This window comes from Thunnus albacares, chromosome 14, assembly GCF_914725855.1.
Source record: "Thunnus albacares chromosome 14, fThuAlb1.1, whole genome shotgun sequence".
NCBI classification, from domain to species: Eukaryota; Metazoa; Chordata; class Actinopteri; order Scombriformes; family Scombridae; genus Thunnus; species Thunnus albacares.
The window spans coordinates 14,029,461-14,055,092 of NC_058119.1; the positions used below are offsets into that span (position 1 = coordinate 14,029,461).

Sequence of the window (25,632 nt, forward strand, 5' to 3'; positions counted from 1 at the left end):
TGTCATTTGATTGTTTCTCTGCGATTACCAATTAAGTATAGGGCTGAGATTTCAGTAGTGCCATTGTGCAGACTGGGAAAGTGTCTGTGTGTGTGTTGCGGCTCCAGAAATGGCCCCAGTGGAGAAGAAAACATTTGGAAAAGGGTTCACTAGCATGAAACCATCCAAGACTCCGCTGACCGGTGACACACTAAAGAATTTTGCAGGTAAAGCACCTTTTTTTTTAACTTTGTTTTGCTATGATGATCATGATACCAAGCAAGATGATAAGTCTTTTCCTTTTGTCTGTGATCAGTGTAGCTGGATGTTTGTGCAAATTAATCTCCCATTTTAAGACATTTAAATGTCTCCGGGTGCTCTGTATTTCCTTTTGGAGATCATTTAATGGAGTATGCTTTTCATAAGGTCTTCATAAAGTAAAACACTACATTGCCAAACTTATGTCATCACCCATGAACTGCAACTCCTTTATAAAGCATTCACAAAGGCAGTGTGTAGTGTTAACCATCTGTTATTGATTGATTATTGTGTGTGTGCTGAGAAGGTTATATTTTCTTATGAGAAAGCTCAGTCAGTTCACTCCTCTAGCAGTGTCTCTATACTGCGTTTTAGTCTCCTCAGGCCACTTGAGCTGCAGCATTTATCTGCTTTATCACATCCACTACAATCCTGCCGGGCAGAATAGGAACAAGAACATCACACTCTTGAGTGCTGTGGTTTTCACCAATACAGAGTGAGTGACTGAGTAGTATGTGGCAATTCCCCTCAGACAGTAAATCTTTGACTGAATGAGTCAGGATACTAAGTGTGAGTGCTGTACAGTTGGGTTTTGTCAGTTTTAAGCAAATGTCCATTCAAATTTATCAGCCTCTCTCATGGTTTATCATTCACTACATCTGCAACAGTTTATAGGTACAGACAATGCAATGACATTGCTGCTCAACATGAAAGATTTAGTGGTGAAATGATGTCAGTTAAATCAAATGTATTGATTTGAGGTTGTACTTCAGGTACAGATGAGACCATAATCAAATCTCCGTGAGCACACAATGGGAGGGAATGTGAAGACTGTGGAGCCAATGTTAAGAAATGAGTGACAAGACAGAGGACAAGCAGCCAGACATATTTATAGACAGTGAGAAATTGATACTGAAAGTGTGCAGCAGAAGGCAGAGAGACAGAGAGCAAAGGAGAGAGGGAGAGAGAGAGAGAGAGTGGGCAGGGCTCTAGGTATGTGAGAACAACAGCACGCCAGGCTAGTGGGACAGAAAGGGGGTAGTGAAAGAAAAGGAAGGAGGGGAGGATGAGGAAAGTGTGGTGTTAAGTGCTTGTAAGTGTGTGTGTGTGTGTGTGTGTGGGTGTGGGTGTTTGTGGGTGTGTGTGAGAAAGAAATCAGACAGAGACAGTGTCCAAGTGCAAGACAGTGAGCCAGGGGAGCGAGATGCTCGAAGAGGATGAGGAGTAACAGGGCGAGGCAGCCACGAGAGTGTGTGTGTGTATGTGTGCGAGGAATAGTGTGTGAACAGAGGGATGCAGTCATGTCTCTGTGAGAGGGAGCAGCACAGCAACGGTAACCATGCTGAGCCCCAAGATAAAACAGGCACGCCGGGGTAAGCACAGTCCCTCCTCCCCTCTCTCCATCCCTCCTCTACGCTCCATCCTCTCTTCTCTCTTTTCCCTGCTCTCTTGTTTCTGACTGTCCCCTCTGCAGTCCATCTCTTTCTTTCACTCGCTGTCTCTGCAGAGCTCCATCTGTCCTGCCGCCTTTGTAATAATGTACCATCAATATTGTTGTCAGTGCTTTCATTGATAATGACAGGAAAAAGGTGTAACAGCGCCATACTAGAGCCGAATCTGCATCCCGGTGACTATTGTTACAAGCAATGAACTGAGTTTTCTTGCATGATCTGAAGTGTTGAAGCTTTATCTGCTGTGTTCCAGTGCTCATTGAGAGTTAACAGACTCTACTACTGGATGATGTAATCCCTCATGTCTTGATTATCCCCTCCTCATTCCTAGAAGATTTTATCTTGATGGGGACACTGTGGGTTGTAGTAAACATGGCTGCTAGAAGAATAATTCTCCCAAAAATGGTCTCCTTCCTGACATGTTCACACCTGAACACACGACTACACCTCTGTTTGTTCGGGGTTTAGTCCAATAATTCAGGCTATTTGGTTGGTTTTTAGTTGGCATGGTTTAGAGCAGGTGACAGCCTAGATCAGAGACGGTGAGGGGAATGCCGGGCTTTCTACTCCTGTACATCACAACAGCTGACTGTCAAACATAGTTCCTCTAAGGTGGGGTAAAACCCACTTGTGACCACGGGAGTTGGGACATATACATGCCTCTCACATGACTGTGTGAAGATGAATATGGACCCTGTAAATCACACCAACAACTCCTAGCACTGAGGCATTATCATAATGCAGAGTATAAATACTTGCTGTGCTCTTCGTGGCAGGTGGTTGCTAGACAACCAGCGCACGCTGTTTCAGGTGGCTCGGGGAGAGGGACGTACAGAGGATGTTAGAGGGTCAGTGGTCCAAATAGATAGAAGGCATAATTGCTTCAGTAATAATGGTCAATAAAAAGATGTTGATATAGATACACTGTTCATTTTTCATATCTATACCTGCTATGCCTTCCTGTCACAGTAGAGGGTGGGGGTCTGTCCGTAGGCTGTCATTGGTGAATATCTAGTAGAATGAAATGTTATTACATTAGAAGCCTACAATCAAAATTATGCAGTTACTGTTTAAAGGGGACCTATTATTTTCAGTCATATATATAATGTTACAATGTCAGATGTTCATATTAAACATGGCCAAAGTGTCAAATAATGAGGTAAACGTATGTAGAAGTGATCCCTGAGAGTGAGAAGAACTAGCTTCAGACTGTTCTGAATGCTCAGTTTCCAATATTTTTTTCTACTTTCAGCCTGAGCTGACATCGGCTTGTGATGGATTTTTTTACATGGTCATCTGCTCCATGCACAGCGTACAAGTTCACTGCTCTGCTCCGCTAATATTATGGCATTTTTCCATTGTTTTGGGGGTAGTCACACCAAATCATGACTTGAGTCAAGCTGGCATACTATGAGTGTTTTTCCATTACACAACAGGGCAAACTAAAATAGGTAGTTTACCTGTGGGAGGTGTGCTGGTCATCTGCAGCTCTTCATCAAACATCATCATCACTGTGGCTGTATCTGCTTGTTCTATTCCTCCCTGCATTATTTCTAACTGATCCATTGTACAAATAGCTCCAAATATATCAATATGTTGTTGTGTCGACCGGCTTTTAGCAAAGCATCGCTAATCGGTGAGGAACACATCTCATTTCCTATAAATTCTTTACAATAAAAGTCTCTCGTTATTTAGTCATTTAAAAGCTTTTAATATAAAACAGTAAAACAGGAAATGTTGGGTTTGCATCAGCAGTAACATAACATTATTCTGATACGTGTTGCCCCTTGGCAGGCTTCTGGAAAGCTGACCAATCAGAACAGAACTCATGGATGTAATACAAGAGCTGGATACTGGACTGAAAATGCCGCCTATTTAGTCCAATAAGAACTGCTCGCCTGGCGCATATGCTAGCCTTGACTGCGAGTTCCCGCTCGGCCCTTAGACTTTACATCATGGTGACGTCACAGATTTTCGCTTTTCTCGTCTCAAGGAAAGTTTTACAAATATAACCATGGATGGACTTCAATGGATCAAAAATTCATAATGGACAGAGTCATAATTGACCTTGTTTGGATTTCAAGGTCTCCTGTCAACAGTTTTACAGGCGTCTCTTTTACAATGGTGTTCTATGGGGAAAATGCTTTTTGGGCCGCAGGGGGATTTTTCACTGCAATACAACAAGTGGCCACTGGGAAAAATTGGCTGCAAGGCTAAGTGGTGGCGCCCTATCCAGCTCTTATTGTTTAGTTATGCATCTTTATGATAATAGAAATAAATAAGTTTACCAATTTCACATATCTCCGTAATTCAAATCAACTGCTAGCATGGATTGTTAGCACAACGTCATGATGATTCAGTCTATAGCAGTGCTCTCCGCTGCAGCAGGGAACCAGGAGGGAGGGTAGAGGGCATTGCCAGGGAGCACTTATTTCCCTACCTGATAATTTGACTCAGATCAATGTATCTGTTTGGCAGGGCAGGCTGTGCGCAAACAAGAATTTATTTATTTATTTTTTAAAAAGCACCCCAGAAAAAGGGTTCTTTCTCTCTAGGAGGCCAAGCCCCCAGAGAGAAAGGTCTGTCAATGCACATGCCTGCTTTGGGAGTTGTGACAATCCAACTAAAAGAATTGGACTAGTCAGGGTTTCAGAGGAGAATGTCCCAAAATTGCTGTTTCAGAGGCCTCCCTTACAGGAATAACAGTTTTTGAGATCTCCTAACAGCACCTTCGAGAACCCATATTCTTCTGTGTAAGTGTGTGTGTATTTTGGGGCAGGACTGGTGTATCATTCCTCCCCTGGCAAGTCGTTATCTTATTCTAGACTAGCCATAAAAGTAAGACCATAAAAGATGACGTTAAGGAGAAGTGCTTCTTTCTCCTTCAAGAGCACAGTTGGAGAGAGCGGTAGCCACTTCACTTTGCTCGCCACATTTGTGCGCTTGCCATCTCTCATTTACTGTAATGGTATTCTCCTTTGATTAGATTTCCAGCTCAGCTCTCCTCTGACCCTTTTATGCAACATCATTCAGGGCAAATTCAGACAGCACCACAGAGCTGGATCTGCTCTCAGAAGCTTGGATATCAGACCTGAATCCTAAAGCAGATAAGTAGTGTAGAGTCTTATGGGAAAATGTTATTGGCTAAAACTCAATAAAACGCAATCAGATGTGGTTGAGACATTGCTCCATTATCTATTGGCAGTATACTGATATTTAAATTAATATTGAATTGGATTTAGTCAACAAGATATGATCCATTTTAGGTACTATAGTTGCAGAATTACTGTGAATGCCTAAATATTAATGCTATTTTGTAATTGGCTAAATATTTCATTGATTAGACCCTGTTTTGCTGCTGTAACCTTTAAATTATAAATCATTACAAAATATTATTATGCACTCATTGGCCAATAATACATTAGGTTTATGAAAATGATATTGATTAATATCTAACAATCTCATAAATTGGGATAATCTAATAAATGCAATCATTCTAATATTAGATGGCCAGCAAAACAAGATTGAAAATTTGATTATTAAGTTAAGTTATTATCAGTGATGGAATGTAAAGAAATACAATTAGTCAAGTATTGTACATAAGTATGAATTCAAAGAACTTGCACTTTTCTTCAGAGTCTCAAAGCTATAGTAACCACTACATACTAGATTCTTTACTGATTAAGGTTTTATATACGAAGCATATGATCAGCTTATAAAATATGATGCACTGTTATAGACTAAACTACCCAACACTGATCTTCCTGAAGAGAGATTGAAGATGAAATCCGTGTTATGTTTTATTTCTCATTATATGATGATTTAAGGGCTACACTTTTTTAATAAAATCATCAAATTTGGTCTTGATTTTTCTGGATGTTTTAAGAAGGAAAACTAACTAACCAACTAACAATCTATATGAAGTTAAAATTACTTTCACTATCAGCCAACTACATCAGTCAAATGCTATGTATACATTAATGCATCAGTAATAATAACTGGTTTAGCACTTTTAGTATTTTTAGTATTTTTACTTTTGATACTTTAAGGACATTTTGTTGATAATATTGCTAATAATGGTTTGTTACTTTTACTTGACATGAGGCAATGCACTTTTAATAACATTATTTCATGATAAGATAATGATTTGATCCTTGTACTCTAACACATCTTTGCTGACAGTAGAGCAACCCAGTTCCTCTCTTAGATTTCCTGCCTCTTTTTTAAAGATGCACAAGATTCAACCGTGTCTTCTGTATTTTTAGATCCCGCTCTGCCTGCCTCGGCTGTCGGCATACAGTTTTGTTAATGACTGCTTCATGTGGTCTCCCTTCTCAGCAATCATGACTCTGCAAATGAAGGACATCCAGAAAGGGGAGAAATGAAATGACAAGTTCAGACAGAGAGCTGATAAGCGAGAGTGAGAGAGGAAATAGGAGTGAGAGATTTCAGCCCAGGCCCTTACAGATACCTTCCCTGCTGTCCTCAGCAGAAAGCAAGATGCAATTAACAGGAAAAAAGACGCCATTGATTTCTCTTTCCTCTCCCTCTGCCTTCTGTTTATCTCTAACCACCCCCCCCCAACTCCCCAGGGATTACTCTACTGTCGCTGTTTTTGCTCTACACCTTTGACATACAGTACAGATGTTAATATGCAATCCATGCTTGTATACAGTCTGTAGCAGTTAAAGCGCAATCTGATCCAAAGCAGAACTCCTCTTCCTGCACAGCAATGAAATGGGAAATAACATATGCCTCAATTATAATCAGAAACACATAACGAAACATAGTGGAATAGATACAGGCTGCAAAATGGAGGCCATGCCTTGCCTTGAGAGTAAATCTGAATGCATAGTCAAGCCTGTGGACTTAGCTGTACCCAAGGGAGACTTCTGTGAATGATGATTGTGGATCATCTTGGGGTGAATTCTTAGAATCACAGGAAAACAACAAAGAGAGGAAATCCCAAAATAATACGAATCTGCTTTCTTTATGCAACTCTCTATTTCTTTATCGCTCTCTGCCTCACTCTCGCTGTAATGCTTTTAATCCTTCCTTTCCTCTTTGTGTGTGTCCATCCAGCACGGTCCAAGAGCATGGTGCTTGGCGAGTTGTCCCGGGTCTCCAGGCCCTGCTCTCCTTTGGATCAGGAGAAAGCTCTGAAGGCAGGCTGGCTGAAGAGACAACGGAGCATCATGAAAAACTGGCAGCTGCGTTGGTTTGTGCTGCGGACTGAAGCACTGTATTTCTACAAGGACCAGGATGAGACTAAGGCACAGGTAACACCAGAACAAAAGCAATGGTTTGCCACGATTACACATATAGAAAACAGTTATTTGATGTTACCTGCTGGCCCAGGAGACTGCACTGCTGTATGTTTGGTTTAACTCTGGTTTGAAGCCTGATACATATTAAAGCTTCATGAATACATCTCATTAGTATTTTACCTCAGGGACAGTCTATTCATTGTGTTTTTCTCCAATTCTGAAAATAGCTTATTGATTCTTTTAAATCAGGAGACAAAATGTAATTTTTTCATGTAGTCAAATTAAGCACTCTTGCATGATTTTAAAACTGCATGCTCTCATATTTATTATATTTTTGGTCTTTTTGGTGTCAAACTATAGCTGTATATACAGTACAGTATATGATATTCATTCATCTTCCACACAAAATTCACCTTCCATTAAGACGACTCCACACTGCCCATTAAAGCTGTTGTTATTGCCCTGACACACTTGCTGTCTGACTGATAATGTGGTAACTAGCTGCCCTGTGGTTCTGTTGTAAGCACTTAGTGAGTGACCTTTGACCCTCTCAATGTTGGAGGGATCAGAAATGCGAGTACGTCAGGAAGCGGCAGTGGGCTAAAATAAAGTTGAGTTGTTTCCCTGAGTCATCCCTCCCTCCATCATTATTACCTCCCTCTGTTGGACGGATGCCCAGAGTCCAGTGTACTCAGAACTCTATGATGTTTAACATGCACTACACGTCCAGGTCCGGAAACATTAATTGATTTCTTGTTTGGCCCTTGAATACTACTGATATGTGTTTCCCCCCTGCCTGCCTGCCTGTCTGTCAGTCTATCAGTGCGTCTGTCCATCTCACACCTTCCTCCCCTTTCTCCTCCAGGGTTGTATTCCTCTCCAGGGTAGTCAGGTCAATGAGTTGCCTGCCAATCAGGACGAGCCTGGTCGCCACCTTTTTGAAATTGTTCCAGGTGGGTTGGCATGATGACAACTCTAGTGTGTAAGAAAGTGAGTAAGTATGCCTTGTTCAAGTGATGCTGCGCCATCTGTTTAATGTAGGTGCCAAACAGAAAAAACACTCAGCTCACTTTTGATTTTTACTTGAAATTTTAGTTTCACTAAACCTTGAGGTATGATAAAGCACATCTAATATAATTTCCCACATAAACTTTAACATTTATAGTATTCACTAACCTGATGCCAGGTTTGCAGTAAGTTACTGATTGAAATGTCAATCATACTGTACACACAGCACTTCATATCCTCTGTGTAAACCTTGTTGACCAAGAGTCAAAGTAAAAAAAAAAAGAAGGAAAAACAGAATTAACCCAATAGCTACATATGACTCAAAGGCTGAAATACATGAACAAAATATGCAGAACAGCAGAAAGGATGTGACTGTCTGAGAGTTCAACAACGACTTTATTCATTCATATTCGACAGCATGGGGTTGGCGTGATTACGGTCAGTGGACAGTATGTACAGTACTGCATAGATCAGAGGGCCTGCGTGGATGAGAGAAAGAAAGAAAGAAAGAAAGAAAGAAAGAAAGAAAGAAAGAAAGAAAGAAAGAAAGAAAGAAAGGACGTCTTTTAAAGGGCTGCCACTGTTCAGTTGGAGCCACTATTTTTCACTGTTCGCACAGGTCCAACATGGGCCACTGCTGCAGCAAATTCACCAACACCCTGAGTAAGTAGAGTACATTTTTTGATTATTAAAGAGAGGGATGTATTGTGCAAACACTAACACTCATGCGGAGAAGAGTTTATTGTGTCCCTCTTGTGGAGTATTGCACATATCTCCCTCTCTGGCTCTGTGACACATACATACATCACATTTTTGTGTTGTGGGATAAAACATGCAAAAACACCAGCGGGTTTTTTTTATTATGTGAGATGGTTTCTAAAGTCACTGTAGAGAAAGTTTGTTAAAATAACACAGTAAAAAGAGCCAGTGGAAAAGGCCCTGGGCAGAAAGAGAAAGGAGACCGAATGAGGCATGGTGCAGTGCTAGTGTCCACAGGGAACACTACTCTTTCTAGGTCATTTCTCTCACATACAACACACTATGCACCACAGCACAGGACTTTGTAATGAATGCAGGTACTGATATTTAGCCTACATGGCAAGGCATATGTAGTACAACCCCTACCGTGTCTTTTGGATTGCTTTTAAAAGGTTTACAACATTTTACATAGCTTTAATACTTTTAGTTCCATCTGAAATTGAGTAGTGCTTGCACCTCTTCAAAAGCAAGAAATTGCAAAATCACATAAAGGGAGAACATTTCACTTAGCGTAAATCAAAGCTAAACTAAAATAAACTAAAATGTCACACTAAAATGTCAAACCGGGTGGTATCAAGCTGTGTGCACCCAGAAGAAGGAGAGGCAGAGCTGCATGGCTGCCTCTTTGTACTTTACAGGGGTGCTGGAGCTAATAAGGTTATCGAAAACATTTCTTGTTGGTTGAACTTGTTTACAGATGATGGTGGTTGCTGTTATAGCAAAGTGTGGTATCTGTTCTGTGTGTGATTCTTCATATTTGAAGCACAGTATTTTTGAAATGTATTTGTCATTTTGTCCTGTTGATCCAGATCGAGTAATGTAATGTGGTTGTGTGTTCAGGGGGAACGGGAGAAAAGGATCGAACAGGTATAAGCCACGAATCTTTCCTGCTGATGGCCAACTCTCAGAGTGACATGGAGGAATGGGTCAGAGCCATACGCAGAGCTATATGGGCCCCACTTGGAGGAGGTGTGATTCTTAAAAGCCTGCATTAAATAAATAAATTATGTAGCCAAACACAGAAACTTATGCAAGTATGACAATTTGTACAAAACAGTCAAGTTTTAAGGTTAATGAGGTTTCATATACTTCAAAAGAGGGAACTAAACCCCTTGACGGTCTCTGGGTGCACATAGAAAAAGAAATGTATGACCTGATTGGTGTTCATTGTTGTATTGTGTGTCTACAGGTGTGTTTGGGCAGCACTTAGAGGAGACAATGCTATATGAGGGCCAATGTGGCCCCCAGCGACTAGTCCCTGTGTTGGTTGAACAGTGTGCATGTTTCATACATGAACATGGGCTCCAGGAAGAGGGTCTCTTCAGGGCACCCGGACAGACCAACCATGTGCGAGAACTGCAGGATGCATTTGACCGTGGCGAGAAGCCAGTATTTGACAGGTGAAGTAGCTGGAGGGAGTGTTTTATCTATAGGAGCCTGCCAAACTATAATCCATGTAGTGTTCTATAATGTGGACTCTCTGTCTCTTACAGTACCACAGATGTCCACACAGTGGCGTCACTGCTGAAGCTGTACATACGGGAGCTACCTGAGCCTGTAATCCCTTTCTCCAAATACACACAATTTCTCTCTTGTGCTCAGATACTTACCAAGGATAAAGAAATGGTAATTAAATGTTTGCCTTTCACTTCACTGGTCTATTTCCAAACTCTTGCCTTGGCAATTAACATGTCTTTTCCTTGTTCAAGGGTATCACAGAGCTAGGCAAGCAGGTGACATCCCTTCCTCAGGTCAACTACAACCTCCTTAAATACATCTGCAAGTAAGTAAGCACCGTATTGTTCCCCACTGTATATATGCGTAGTTGTGAAGCTCACTAATGTGACTGATGGGTTTTATTGTTTCTGCTATTTCCTATTCACTGTTTGACGATTGAGGATTTGTCACCCTGTCATACCAGAGAAATAACATTCATTACACCCACATACTCGTCATCAGGGGAAGTGGCATCACACTGATTGACGGTGCATAATTGCATGTCTCCTCTGCCTTCAGCATTTACATTAATAGCCGAGCCCACACACCAGCCAGAATAGTGACTCAGTCCCCCTTTTATGAGGCTGAATTTTACTGACTGAAGACCTATTTTGAAGCGGTGCATTCAACACTGAAGATTGTAAAAAAAAAAAAAAAAAAGTCCCACATGGGTTGTTTCCTGTCTGAGCAGGTTTCTGGATGAAGTTCAGTCCCACTCTAATGAGAATAAGATGAGTGTTCAGAACCTGGCCACTGTGTTCGGACCCAATATCCTTCGGCCCCGAGTGGAGGATCCAGTTACCATGATGGAGGGTTGGTGATAATGTCAACATGTGACAAAATTAATACATATTGATTTAAAGGCCACAAAATGTTTCTGGCAAATTTATACTTTTTTATTGTATATAGGAAGTTCACAGGTGCAGCACCTGATGACTGTGCTGATCAGTGAACACTCCCGACTCTACCAGCGTGAAGAACCTGAAGCTGAGACCAAGATCCACCCACAGCAACAGCAGAGTCTTATCCAACGCTCCAAAGTGGAATGGCTCTCACAAGATGACACTGACCCACCAACCTCCTCAGGCACCATCTCGAAAACTCCTAAAGAGAAATCCCAACCTTCTACCCCTTCTGCAGACAATAACCCAACTGCACCAAGCCCCATTACAACATCTGAGAAGGGTGAAGATGGTCAGATTGAAGGGAAAACCAAGGGTAAGACAGAAGAGAAGGTGGATGGGAAAGCAGATAGCAAAAGTGAGGGAAAAGGTGGAGGTGAAGTAGCTGTTAGCCCCAGTAAACAGTCCAAAGCTCTTCCTTCCTGGAGGTGTTCCTTCAAGGGCAGTGCAGCTTCCGGGGGGCCAAGGGGAAAAATAGTGGGGTCAGCAGGGGATGTGTCAGCAGCTGGTGGGAGCAATTGGCTGATGAATGGCCTGTCGTCCCTGCGAGCCCACAGGCGCACAACCTCGTCCGGTGAAAGACTAAAAGACTCTCTGAAGGATTCAACCCTCTCCCTTAAAGAGACCACTCTTTCACTTAAGGACTCGCAGAGAGACTCTGATGAGGACTCCTCTCGAACATCCCTTTCTCACAGAGCCCTTCACCAATCCCACAGACTGTCTGCCTATGACAACGTTGCACCCTCCAGTCTAAGCTTGCCTGCTGACTCCTCCATCTGGACCTCCTTTGAGATCTCATTGACCGACCCAGAGAAAAGTGATAAGGCAGTGAAATCAGGGCAGGGTCAAGAGAGACCCACAGAGGTGAGGGACAGTCCGACTGCTCTGGATTACAACACAAGCGGCACTGACGATGATCTCACTGGAACAAATGAGGGTCTAACAAACCTGGTGACCGAGCTCAAGCAAGAACTGAAGAAACAGAGGACAAGCTATGAGACCTGTATTCACAAGTAAGAATAACTTGCGATTTCCTGTCAGATTACCAACCAAAATCAGCATGATGTGTAAGTTATAACCTCTTTCCCTCTTCTTTAAGGTTGGAGGACTCCTGTTGTAAATACCAATCCCAGGTAAACCAACTTGAGGAGGAGCTGGACCAAGAGAAGAAGAAGTTCCAGATGCTGGAGATCCGACTCAGGAACTCGGAGAGGGCACACCAAGATGCAGAGAACCGCAACATCCTCCTCCAGAAGGAGATGGAGGAGTTCTTCAAAACCCTGGGAGATCTGACTACAGGTACACCACGGACCAACTAGACCAGACCAACCTGCCTTCACCTGGTCCATCAGAGGAAGAGGAGGAACCTCGATTACTGGGAGGACCAGCCAGCCCCAAAGCTTTGAAGACCAAATACCTCGAGTGCAGTACTACTTGCCATTGTGTCCTCTTTAGTACGGCCGTCATGTGCCTACATTGACCAGTGCCGGTGCCAAACAAGAACTCCTCTGGACCAAGCACCTCTCATCTTACCATTCCACAAAATATTCCTAACTAGTCTAGGCCATAGATCATGTAGATAATTATTTATTGAGTGAATCCCTCTGTAAGAGACCATGAAAAGCCTTATTAATGATATGAAGTATAGTAAAGTCTTCCCATACACACCCTGTTCATTTCCTCGTAGAACTCATAGTATTGCAAGAAATGTCAACTTAACAATAAAAAAAAAAACAAAGTGAGACATTAAAATTCAACTCTTTTATTTGCTGGAGTTGAAGGTAGACAGTTTCCATTTCTGATGTATATAGTTGGTCTGTTAGTGAGGCAATTTCAGATCCAAATTCACACAACTGGCCTTACCAAAACACAGGTTAACTCTTTGCCATCAGTGTTTGGCTAACCCATCAGAAGACTGCAGCGTCACTCCAGTAGTGCTGAATGGCTTTCCTTTCTTTCCTCTAAATATACCTGCACTAAAACCAGATTTGCTCAGAGAAAACTCATGCGTAGCCTACTCTATCTTTTCTATTTTGAGGAGATGGGAGGAGAGGAAAACCACAAAAAGAGAGGATGCCACAACAGTCAGTGGAGATGTGGCCCAGAAAGGGTCAGGACATGCATCACTATCCCCAAGTGCATTCTGGGAGCTGATGCTAAGGGGTTACTGCCTGGAGTGCCCGACAGGTTGGGAATTTGAGCCATCAAATACATCCAAAGGTTACCATGGCAGGCTGCAAATGCCTGTTTCCTGACTCTCAGAAAACATACATACATCTACAGTAAAATGTACAGATCACTGACTACACTAATCTATCAGTTATATTGCACAGAAAACAATAAAACAAAATATGAAACAAAATGCATATAAATATTACTTCTGAATGAAATGTACATTACATACAGTAGATGCCTCTGAGCTTGAAATAAATAAATAAATAACAAATACAGAAAAAAACTAGATCTTTTTTTTCCTTTCAAATGATGTGTGCTATGATATACATACTGTATCTTCAAAAACTTGTGTGTTTGAGTGTTGTGTGCATGTGTGAGGTAGAACCCAGAAAGACGCACCACAGAGCATCTGCCACGGAGAGGACTGAAAAAATCACTGAACTGAGTAAGGGCACTTAAATTAAATATCTTAAAACATCAGACAGCTGTGAATAACGTCTGAAAGAACCTGCCAAAAGGGTAAAGTGACTAATTTAGGCTTAGTCTCTGATGACCGTCTCCAAATACAGCACTCCTTCTAGCCAGTGAAGTGGCCTACATTAATCTGTTACAGCGCTTACAGCAATCATCGGCTCCTCACTATGCCACATTTCTATTCACTTACATTCACCCTGTTCTTCCTCATCCAACAGACCGTCACCTATAAATTACAACTAAATAAACAAACTAGTTAAAATGCAGTCAGTTTTACAGTATGCTAGAGTAAAAAAGAAATTCAATATCAGGGTGAGGGGGATAACAGTTGACGGCTTGTCAAAATGCATACAATCAGAGGTGACATAATACTAAGAAATAAGGGACACTTTCTACAAGAAAGATGAGAAAAATGTCAAAAAAAAATCATCCATTTGCATTAAGATCCAACATGAAATATGCTATAGTCTACTGAATAAAAGAGCATTAGTGTAGATTCATTCAAATGTCCCAAAAACTATACAAAAATGGCAAAAGAACAATTCAAAAATATACTAAACATAATATTTCAGTGCTAACAGTATGGTACCCTACTGTGTAGCAGTAGCTAAAAAAACAGCTATGTGTAAACTACACTCGAATCCCTCTCTTTCATCACATACATCACAGATTCACATCAAAACATACTCTGATTCTTTGCAGCAAAAATACAGTAATAATGATACAATTTCAAACCACAATCATTTACAGTAGTATAGGGGCAATAAAAACAAACTGTACATTAAAAGCGCAGCTCTAAAAACTAACATGAGAAGTTCCATTGGCCTGAATCCTCTCCCATTACACACACTATAGTAGGTGCACGGATGAGGAAGGTTTTTTTTTTTTTTTTCTGTGTTTGTGTGTGTGCTGTATGTGTGCGTTATCTGCAGCAGGCCAGAGCACCCAGAGAGGTGTGGCTGTCCAAGCTGCTGTCTGTTTCAGAGGTCATGGTGGGTTCACTGCTCTGGTCAGTGGGATCTGTGGACATGGACGAGACATCGTTGGCCGAAGAGGAGGAGGATGACGTGGGCTGAGGGGGGCTGTCGATCACTGCTGCACCTGTGCTGCGAAAAACACACGTCAACGCATAGGTTTCATTGAAATACACAAGATACTGCCGACAACGATGCAGATGTTAAAAGTGACGCAAACTTTGAATTCCTTTAAAGTCCCTAAATACTTGGTTTTAAGTATTTCTCAGTAAGAATAAATACTAATGACTAAATCAAAAATAATCAAAGTTTAAGTCCTGGAAAAGTAATTTATAGACAGTTTAACATCCAAAAAAGATGATATGCTTCATCAGGATTGACAGTGCTGGTAAAATAAGCACACAATCCCACAACCGTCATCACATTTTGCTTCAAATGTTAATAAACCTCATTTTTTTCATCTGAGCACAGACAAAAAAATCAAATATAAAATCTCTGGTGTGAAATAATCAAAACTGTTTGGTAAATTATTTTAAAGTGCAAAAGCAAAATTTGTTCAGATCTCTCAGTTGCAGTTAACCATTAAATTATATATTCCAACACAGTATTAGTACCTCCTTCACACTGAAATATAGTCACTGAACTTCTGTTAAAACAACTGTTATATGTAATGCACACATATGAATATGAAACTTTTCAACCAAATTTTGCCTAGATTTAATCTAGATATCTAGTATAAATATGCAAATCATTAAATTAGTGCTTACTGGGTTGTGTGCATTATAAAAGCCTTCATTGAACTTAAAAAAGAAAACAAACAAACAAAAAAATATATTCACTATAATTCCATGTATCCACATCTTCATATCTCCAAAAGTTATAATGATTACTCACCTAAAGGAGGTGGTTGTCCTCTTATCACTCCATTTTTCGTCCACTCCTCCCATTCGCTCACTTCCTTATAAATGAGCTCTACGAAGCAAACAAACAGCAGAGGGTTAAGTGGGGCGGGAGAGACAGAGAAAAATCACATTTGATACACACATACATACACAGCGTACACAGTGTATTGCATACTGTACAGTCCAAACAGCATCATGTTTCTAATTTTGACAGGCTGTGCTGGTGTGACCCTTCTAAAAATGAGTGAGGGGTCATTATCACCTGGCAGGGTTTAAGGATGAGCTCATCCTGCTGCACAACTGAAAGTGATATTTCCTCACAATCTCAAGTCCTCCCCTGCTCCACAGAATCAGGTTCCTCACAGTGGAAAACACCGAGAGGCTTTAAGAAGGGATTTCAGAGCCGAGCATGTTATTCTGGGAAAAGCTCCAACTGGACTTAGTCAAGATGAAAATGATTTACTTAGAATTCTGAAAATCACAGCAAATTATAAAAGGGTGGAAAAAGACCCCCACAACCCCAGATTCAATTAGATGAAAAAGTACATTTCAAGCACAACTTATGGAGAAAGTGACTTGCAAATAAGGGAGTATGGAAGATATGGAAGATATGGACTTTGGGAATGTGAGTATATTTAATGCACATAATATGTGCAGTATCCAACTTGTTTTTCCAATTTAATGAAACCCCCTCCCTTTTTTGTTTTGTTGTTTTTTTTAGTTCAGCTCTTTTGTTTTTCAGTCATTTAAAATTTTGATTATAAGTTTTCCTCATCATGAATTGCACATTTGGAAGCTGCAATGCTGCATATGTGAAAATAATTTTGAAAAAATAAAGTAGATACACAGCTCCAGCAACAATACCCACAAACAACTGGCTGCATTTTTACACATCCATTGGCTGATCCAATGGATTTCTCTGGAGTCACATAATATATAATATTCATGTCAATCTATGATAAACTGCTAATCACAGATGATCATTTCTTTTTCATTGTAATCACATGTGATTTGCACAAAATAAAATGTATATAGTATAGACTATTCAATTTTAACATTACTGAGTGAGACCTCTTAGGCATCAGTCCTGGCACTATGGTTCATTCCTCTGCTGCTCCAAGTGTCTGGGGGTTAAATACCAAACTGAAACGGACAGTGAAAAGTGAAGTGTTAAGAATCTTAGTATGTTATCTAACCTTTCCACTCTTCCACAGTGTGCTCTCTCTCGTCCAGCTGTTTGTCCAGGATCTTTGGAGGGGGCTGAGAAAGAGAAAACGGCTTGAGTGGTACATTGGTGATACAAGAGCAATGCCAACTTTCCACTCCAAGTGATGTAATCAAAATCTCATATGACGCCATCTGCGATCCACCACTTACCGCCTCCACCTCAGCTGGGTCGTACCAAACATTAATGTAGGGGTGCTGCAGGGCCTCGTCTACAGAGATCCGCTTGGAGGCGTCAATCACCAACATCTTGGATAAGAGATCTCTTGCTTGGCTTGCTTTGGGTAACAAAAAGATAAGGCGCTGCGCTATTAATCACAACTCTACAAGCTTGGTTTGATGAATGAGTTCTGAATGGTTTAGGTCATGATATGATGATAACACAGACAAAAAAACCCCACTACCTTTCAGTTTGTTGTGATCAGAGTCAGCAGGGAAGAGCACGTCTGGGAAGAGTTTCTCAAAGCTGTATCCAGCGTAGCGTGGCCTATTTTCTACATATGTTCTTACTGACTGGTTCAGCTTCATTAGAAAATCCTGAGATGGAGTGCCTAGCTGCTCGATGACCTTGTTCCACTGGTCGATGTCTGAAGTGTAAATGTTAAGGAAAAAGGCCACACAAACACTATCCACTCACACGCACTGTAACACACCAGTAGGGCAGCATGACATTTAACTTCCTTTGAGGTGCACACACCAACAGTTCATCTACTGTATACACACACGCATCACCTTGATCACATCACCGATATTGAAGCAGCCATTCTATCAGCTAATGCATAGCTACTGTAATACTCTTTTAATTAACTACAACCCTCTGACTTCTGCAGAAATATACTGTGTTGTCAAATGTTGCTTGACGGATGGGTGCAGCACGGCAATGATGGAGGTCATGTTTGTTGGATGCAAACTTTGGAAATGAATGGCAGAGTGAAACAAGGAAAAAACTGTAGGAATGGTGTTGGATCTCTTCACACAGAATGAAGTGATGACACAGTGATCAATCAATCAATCAATGATGGGGAAGGATACGATCAGTGCCGGGGAACAACACACTTCCCCTGATCATCTCGGCCACTATGCAGCCCACTGACCATACGTCCACTGGAGGTGGACGTTTAGATGACGGGGAGGTGGGACATGCAAACGAAAATGGTGAGAAAAACAAAGCACAAATAAAAAACAACAAACAAAGTGAGACAAATACAAAAAGAATGGCGGTGGAGTGGTGTGTGGAACTGAGAATGGTAGACCATGCAGCAGCAGCCAGATATCTGAGAGGCAGCAAACATGTTGATGAAAATGTACAGCTCATGACTGTCCAAAAAGCTTCAAATAAGGCGTAGGACACTGGCCTATTTTTGGCTGTTAACAATTCTCCATGGCTTGGCACAAAATTATGTATTCATGCCAAGAACTGACCAGTGAAAGATGTGACAGTCGAGAGGCACAAAGACTGTTAAGAATGTGAAGAAGCATTGATAAAAGAGCCAAGGATACAGTCCCGTCCTGGGAAAAGGATTTTATGGCGAACCATTTCCGCCAGTATGCAGCCCACAGACCATATGTCCACTAGTAAAGCGGAACACGGTAAACAAAGCCAGTAAGAGGTGAGAGGAATGCACAAAAACAAGTTAGTTTCATGTAAGAGGCTAGTTAGTGAGCAGAGCATTAGTACAAATTCCCATTAAGCATTATGAACAGAAGCATCATGCTGCTTTGAGTAAATATTCACAGTAGTAACAGCAACATAGAAGTTATATAAGATCTGACACAGGATTTTAAAAGAAAAAAGGGTAAACACTGCACTGCAGTGAAACTCCAATTAATTTTTAATGCTTCGAAAATCAACAAGGGTTGAGGCTGTAGATTGAATGAGTGACAGATACGTATATAAGCACTGACCATTGGCTTGGTAGCCCATGCCCAGGATAACTTCTGGTGCTCTGTAGTAACGTGTAACCACATATGGCGTCATCAGGAGGCCAGTGGCGGCCGTCCGAGCCAGGCCGAAGTCCAAAATCTTCAGTGTACAATCTGATTTGACAACTATGTTACTGGGCTTGAGGTCCTACAGGAGGAACACACACCAAGAATGTCATTTGTTACATGTAATTTTTTATCAATAAGACAAACACATTAAAAACAAATTGAAGGTTCTTTTAATATTCCTATGATGTGTGAAGATCTACAGCTTACAGATGTGTTGTTCAATCAATGACAGTCTCTCATATGAGAATACAGTGTTACAGTATCAATAATGACTAAAACCGGTTGATAGCCTGCAGGTTTCCACTCCAGCTGCAGCTATTTATTTCAAAGATTACTTTTGTTTAAGATCTGTTTCTCTGCAGTACAAACAGGTGTTTTGGTTGCTAGTAGCAAAGGCTTTTCAAATTTGCAGTTTCCAGCAGAATCATGCGGTGAAATTTTACAATATTGGTTTTGATTTTTCTTTTTTTGGGGGGTACAAAAGGGCAGCTTTGTCATTCTAACTTAAAATATTTTGTTATGTTCCCATAGAAAGCTTTTGCTGAAGACTATTACTGCAGTAACTAGTCACGGTAAATTGACATAATATTGTCTTATTATTAGTCATTACATCTTTACTGCCATATTTTCATTTGCTGTAAGACATAACTTGGCATGTTTCTGGTGCAAATGTAGTTTTCCCATTGTGAGTTGTCGTCTTCCTGAATAAATCACAGTGAATGTGTTCGTTTTCACGGCTGTTTATTTGATCCATTTTCGCCCACCTATTCAATATGGGAGTCAGACATCGGCGCCAGCTCACATTAGCTTCAGAGAAGCTGATAGAAATTCAATGTTTTTCTCAGGAGCGTTCCATTAAGTGTGCTGGCTGACATATAGCTTTAAATTAAGGTTTTCCACCTGAGAGAAATCTTCAAGTAACATAACTATGTCCAATAGATTTTCTGCAGCGCAGGTTTTGTTGATAATTATAGGACTACACTCATCATCTCACGGTGTGCCAGTCGACTGTTTGCCCTTCCACGTCAGTGTCAAGTGTCACGGCAGGTTTAACAGCTCCTCTTCGAGACACTGGCCCAGCATTAGCCCGTCTAGTCATGGTCAGCTGATGCTTACCCTGTGAATGATGCCGGCAGCGTGGAGGTGTTTGATACCACACAACATCTGATAGAGCAGATAGGACAGCCTCTCGTGATCCAGCTCCATCTGAATGACCTGGCACAGGTTGGCATCCATCAGCTCCATCACCAAGTATCTGACAGAGGGAAAACAGTTTAGACAGAGAAGCGTGCAACCACACACACACACACAGAGGAGAGAGGAATTCAATTTTATTAACAGCACATATGTTCTAAAACACTAACAAGTACACTCTAGTACATCTACACTTCATATTGATTTACTTACACATCTTGGAATTCCTCTAATGATTTTTGGGGTGTAAATACATTTAATAGGCCAATGATCTGTGGGTGTAAAATGACATGAATCAGAATGATGTGGTTGTACACAGACATGCATACAAATACCATTTACATTTTACCCATATCAAATTCCCATGTGGTGAAATGTAATCTCATGTAACTGTTGCATACTTACATTTTTGTGATTTACACATTTCATAAGGACTAGCTCTCTGAACGCCCTCTTGGCATGGGTCTGATTTTGAAATGGCCGACTCAGCTTCTTAATGGCAACATTTCTTTCAAGGATTTGGTCATAAGCAGAGCTGAAGAAAAAAAAAAAAAAGATGTAAATAATTTCAAAATATGGTCACAGCTGCAGCATAATAGGTGTTAAACATCACAGAGAAAAGAAGAAAAACTCAGAAGTACAAATCTTTACAGCTGACACACAGATTTCAGTTTCAACAGCAATAAAGCAGAACGACAGAAGCTTCTCGAGGCGACATTAGCTGAGATATTCTTTGACTCTCGTTAATGTTCTGGTGAAGCACAGACCTGGAAACAGTGACCCATATTTCACCAAGTGGCTGTTGTCTGAATATGGATGAGGTTGAAACACTCACCAGACAATTCCCTGAGCCCCTGAGCCGATGGGTCTTAAGTTCTGGTATCGCTTCAGTACCGTAAACGTCGAATCCCCGACGTCTAGGCTGTAGAACTCTCTTTCTCTCTTGTTTTTGTTCATGGCGAAATCTTCGATTACTGCTTTCTGCGCATCCAAAAATGTCCTCTGTGTGCACAAAGACAGACACACATTTAAATATTGTTTCACTACACCACATATACCACAAGAGCTGCTGAGAAGACCAGTGAAAATTAGAAAGTCAAATGAAAATCCCTGTTCCCGAGGAAGCAGATTAGGAGCGAAGGAGCAAAGACGCTGCTGAATTTCACACTTGAGGCGAGCACTGCGGTTCCTTATCTCGGCAAGTCAGCAAACACACCGGGATGGAAGATTTGATATCATCAGCAGTGGCGGCAGAACAGCAGGGCCATGGGGAGGTCTACTCCATCATATGAAATATGACTCTCAGAATGACTCTGTCACACTGGAAAACCAAGCCCGGTGATAATTCCTGCCCGAACGCTTGCGAGTTTGGACCCCAGCCCAGGACTCCAACCTAGTTCTGGAAGCGGGTCTTCCACAGGCACATGTTAACTGGGTCAAGTTACACCAAGAGGCTGTGAGCCCAGATAAGACACAACACAGAGATGCCAATTGACAAGCGTGATGTTCCCAAAACATCTTTCATATTACATAAGAGCACCTGAAATCTAAAAAAAAGAGGAAAAATATAACGTCAGCTTCCTTTCCTTTCTTCAGATCTTATATAAGCTACGTAATCACCCTCCCCATTCTTTCACTCTTCCGACACACGGTCCATATGAGGGATATAATTGCCAGAATAAAATGAGTCAGCTCTCCTTCTGTTCGTCCAACGTCACATAGACATACATAACATCCACCTCCCTCACAACATGAAAATAGACTTCTTTTTATAATACAGACAGGAAGACAATTACGCTCCACTGAGTTATGACGGCTTGAATGACATGTTAGTACTGTCGGTGGTATGTGCAGTTATCTGTTGCTCTGTTGTAAGGTCATTTTTTCTTAGAATTAAGAAAATCCATAAGAATAATTAAAGTCAAGTCAGTGCAGGAAGAGAACAACTGTGTAATAGTTTTAGCAGCATGATATTTTTTTTGCTCAATCCCCTCAATTCCTATTTAATCACGCACACTGTTAATATTAATGTCCCCGCTGTGAAACAACAAGTATTGATGCTTACAACTACATGCTGCATCAACAAATTCCTCTGAAATCAATTACACACTACTAGATTGCAGTTATGTGTCAGCTGCAGTATTTATGCAGCAGTCACTTCAGTAGTCTCATGCAGCACCTGAGAGCTCTGGACCTCGTGGATGGATTTGAAAGGAGGGAAGCCGTAGTAAATCTAGTACCTTGTGTATTCTGCAAAAGCAGAAATACAGCAGGCTCATTCCTAGAGTGTGCTGCCTTCTAATGACTTGAACCTGTGCTGCTTCTGTCGTAATGATTTAATGAATGGCTTCCAGCACTAATCATATTCTGACAATGGTGTTTAAATTATATTACACTCAAAATAGCACAAATTCTCATACACGTGCATGGAAAACTGTCACGTTTTCATCACATGTTAACATAAGCTTTCTTCTCCATAACACAGAACATAAAACAGACACTAAAGGCCACATTAAAATTAGTAACACACACATAATAATGTGTCATATTATTCCCATTGGAAGAAAACTGTAACACACGTCCCTTATTTACATGCATCCCTCTTCAGCAGACAAGTAAACCCAATAAATATACATCAGTCATAAACATATTTAATCCAATTTACGGATGAAACACCTTCTGTCACATATTACAGTCGTACATGCCGCTGTGCACCCAGTCAAAAGCTGAAACAGCCTTTTTCACCCCTTCAGTCAACACTTAGGCTACAAGCAGGGCGGAGAAAGATGCACAGAAATAGAGGGAATTGTCTTGCTACATGTCCTGAGCACATAAGAACAGCAGAGACCGAGGAGTGGAGCAGTATCGACCCGTTATTTATTTTCATTTCGATGTCAGTGTGTTAACCTTGGCCACACGACCCCTCGTCTTGTCGACGGCAGAGCAGAGCTGAGGTAGCTAGCAGGTAAATGACCGGACTGCTGCATCGGGAAACAGCTAACACATAAAAGCCTGAATGCGCAGGCGGGACACTGCCCCGAGAAGAAGACATTATTATGTTGATAATGACAGCCATGTCGCGATATGTCAGGGCCTTTAAGTGAGGCACAGTGCGCAGTCAGTGGTGGTTATAGCTACAACTGCCTCAGCCTGAACGCTGTGTACAGACGGGGGTCACAATGTAGCACCGTGAAAAGGAAGCATTGTGGGGTCAAGTGAAGCTACAATGTAACAACCCCGCAACAACAACCGCGTCGGTAAAGCAGCATGCAATACACAAAACGACATACGACCCTCCCCCACGACCAAACAATAAGCACGTCTGTGGAGCAGAGGTGCGAATCCTCATCTTACCTCTGTCACCAAATCTTAACTATCGATCCCCCCCGCGGTCCGATCAGCGGCGAAATGTTCCGGAGCAGCGGACTACTTTTGTTTATGCCGCCGGTGAAGGATGATTTATTCCGTTGTGCGGCTTAAAAAAATACATGACCTCACCAAATTCACTTGCCTACGTTTCCATCTGGCTGCTACTGACAGGCCAGGACGCGCAGTGCGCACGGGGCATGCGTGTCCCAGCAGCACGTCACTCATCCACAGAGACACACCCACCACCTCCATCCATCCTTCCTTCCGCCTGCCTGCCTGCCTGCCTATCTATCTATCTATCTATCTATCTATCTATCTATCTATCTATCTATCTATCTATCTATCTATCCAAAAAGCAAAGAAACCCACTTCCGTTTGAAACATTAAAAAATTAAATGTTATTTAATGCTTTCTAACGTGCCTGCAGTAAATCTATTGCTAAGGGGTGATATTGACCACACTGAAAATATAGCCCCTATACTGCATCAGTCACAGCCCACTTAGAGATATTGACCATATTTCTGTCCAACAGCCCATTGCACGAGCTACATTAAATGTTATAGCCATGCACAGTAATAGCATAATAAGGACTGAGAGATGGGGCTGCATATTTTCTTGCTTTTTCATACAATATCTAATATATTCTCTTTCCAGTGACAAAGAGAATGGCAGAGAGGGAGTGCCAGGCAGCAGGTTTGTGTTTAAGGGTCACTGAGCCCACAGGTCAAAAAGTTATTCACATTTTTCTGTGACTAAAACAGAATGTTTTGGGAACTGATGCCCATTTCCCCCCCACATATTGTCTGTGTTGCAAAATCCTTCACAAGGACAGCTGAATGTCCACATGCAGGGCTAAATGAGGCACACACCTTCAAGCCAAACAGTCAACTATGGACACATTTTACATTTTTACATGGACAATTTCTTTCTTTCTTTCCTTCTTTATGTTTTTGAGTTTATTTCTACAGCACCTTTCAACAAGACAATGCAAAGTGTTTTACATAAAACACAAAAGGCATTAAGAAAGAAACACAATGCATTATAAAGAGACAATGAATGTTTAAAGTAATGTAATCGTGGTTTCTTCTCTTTTATATTTAGGCAAAAGGGTAGTCCTACCACTAAGAGTAACAACTTGGATCGCTCTTGATTGACAAGTCTTTTCATACACAAAATAACAGGCAACGGTGAAATCCAAGTGTTTTCAGATGCTGTAAAATATTTTCTTACATTACTGATGATGGTAATCAGAGTGAAAAAACTTGTGTGTTTCAGTTTCACTCATTTGGGAAACAGACAAAAATGCCAAGTCAGACTCTTGAACTGTGTGTATAAAAACTGAAGAGCAATAGCATTAACAGCTTTGAGGTTAGTTATTTAATTAGTTAGTTAGTTATAGGTAGGTAGATATAGGTAGTCAGACAGTTAGTGTCCATATGAAAGTCTTTAAGGTTGGTATTGTCTATTTCCAGGGTAAACTGTAGTTATGCTGCAGTGATCATAAATAATAGCCAATGAATTGAAGGCTATTTGCAAATCATCTGAGCAATATGCTACTTGACATTATGTATAAGGTTTAGCACATATACCTTATCCCCTGTCCATATTAAAGAGTGGGATCATTGGCGGACTATGACATGCAGAGGTTCCGCAGAAATCCATAGCATAGTAGTAGTTCGGGTACCACCTGAGTTCCCCCACCAGTTCATATACACTACAACACTGAAGGTATCCACGCACACATGCTCTGCGAAGGCATGTGATTGAATAAGGACATTAGGTAAAATTACGTTAACTTAGCGCTGAGTAGTTTAAATTCTCCCTGCACCCACCTGACAGCCCTGGATGCTTGTTATTTATCCTTGTCCCTGCGCAGATACCCCGGGGCCTGCAGAGACAAGCTGCGCGCAATAGCGCTGGGAAGCGGCATGGATAAACGTCCCAGCACCGACTCCCGCAGCAAGACAAGGCTACTACGGTTTCTTACCCCTTGTTCGAAGAGAGCCCGCAGTGTTATGATCATTATGGGGGAGCAGCCCTACGACAGCAGGCTACAATCCACTCGTTCGGCCGAGGTCGTTCGTCCTTCTCAGGCTTCTGTGTAGCGCACCTACCGCCGTGGATCCACCGCACCTTTGGGCGTCAGACGGATTAGTTAAATCGGTGTAGCTGATCTCACGCCAACCGCTATTGGTGGCTCTGACCTG

At 41.5% G+C, this 25,632-nt stretch overlaps 2 protein-coding genes across 6 annotated transcripts; one reads left to right on the top strand and one right to left on the bottom strand.

The window, feature by feature from the left end:
- The first annotated feature begins 121 nt into the window (after positions 1-121).
- On the top strand, positions 122-14,464 carry arhgap22 (Rho GTPase activating protein 22). 2 transcript variants are annotated; one of them, XM_044371947.1, is made up of 10 exons: positions 122-206; positions 6,771-6,967; positions 7,821-7,908; positions 9,563-9,691; positions 9,912-10,122; positions 10,216-10,348; positions 10,432-10,505; positions 10,911-11,032; positions 11,129-12,134; positions 12,221-14,464. In XM_044371947.1, exons 1-10 carry the CDS (start codon positions 155-157, stop codon positions 12,438-12,440), a joined length of 2,232 nt encoding a protein of 743 aa, XP_044227882.1. In that variant the 5' UTR covers positions 122-154; the 3' UTR covers positions 12,441-14,464. The 2 variants fall into 2 exon arrangements, with proteins under 2 accessions (XP_044227882.1, XP_044227883.1); XM_044371948.1 differs by lacking the exon at positions 122-206 and adding an exon at positions 1,350-1,610.
- On the bottom strand, positions 12,868-25,546 carry mapk8a (mitogen-activated protein kinase 8a). 4 transcript variants are annotated; one of them, XM_044371950.1, is made up of 12 exons: positions 25,413-25,546; positions 20,892-21,058; positions 20,462-20,591; positions 20,270-20,328; positions 19,979-20,117; positions 18,776-18,941; positions 18,371-18,442; positions 17,275-17,457; positions 17,024-17,148; positions 16,843-16,906; positions 15,639-15,716; positions 12,868-14,871 (listed from the first exon to the last, which is right to left on the bottom strand). In XM_044371950.1, the coding sequence occupies exons 1-12, from the start codon at positions 25,446-25,448 to the stop codon at positions 14,693-14,695; spliced, it is 1,398 nt and encodes a 465-aa protein (XP_044227885.1). In that variant the 5' UTR covers positions 25,449-25,546; the 3' UTR covers positions 12,868-14,692. The 4 variants fall into 4 exon arrangements, with proteins under 4 accessions (XP_044227885.1, XP_044227884.1, XP_044227886.1 ...); XM_044371949.1 differs by lacking the exon at positions 18,371-18,442 and adding an exon at positions 17,903-17,974 and having other exon boundaries at positions 25,413-25,543; XM_044371951.1 differs by lacking the exons at positions 18,371-18,442; positions 25,413-25,546 and adding exons at positions 17,903-17,974; positions 23,411-23,618.
- Positions 25,547-25,632: the final 86 nt, after the last annotated feature.

Excerpts from the sequence above, each read along its gene's own strand:
- arhgap22 (XM_044371947.1), top strand. The coding sequence starts at position 155 with ATGAAACCATCCAAGACTCCGCTGACCGGTGACACACTAAAGAATTTT. Across the intron at positions 11,033-11,128 it reads TCCAGTTACCATGATGGAGG|GAAGTTCACAGGTGCAGCAC; the intron begins GTTGGTGATAAT and ends TATTGTATATAG. Across the intron at positions 12,135-12,220 it reads TATGAGACCTGTATTCACAA|GTTGGAGGACTCCTGTTGTA; the intron begins GTAAGAATAACT and ends CTCTTCTTTAAG.
- mapk8a (XM_044371950.1), bottom strand. The coding sequence starts at position 25,448 with ATGATCATAACACTGCGGGCTCTCTTCGAACAAGGG. Across the intron at positions 18,443-18,775 it reads CATGGGCTACCAAGCCAATG|TGGACATATGGTCTGTGGGC; the intron begins GTCAGTGCTTAT and ends CCGCTTTACTAG. Across the intron at positions 15,717-16,842 it reads CACTGTGGAAGAGTGGAAAG|AGCTCATTTATAAGGAAGTG; the intron begins GTTAGATAACAT and ends TTTGCTTCGTAG.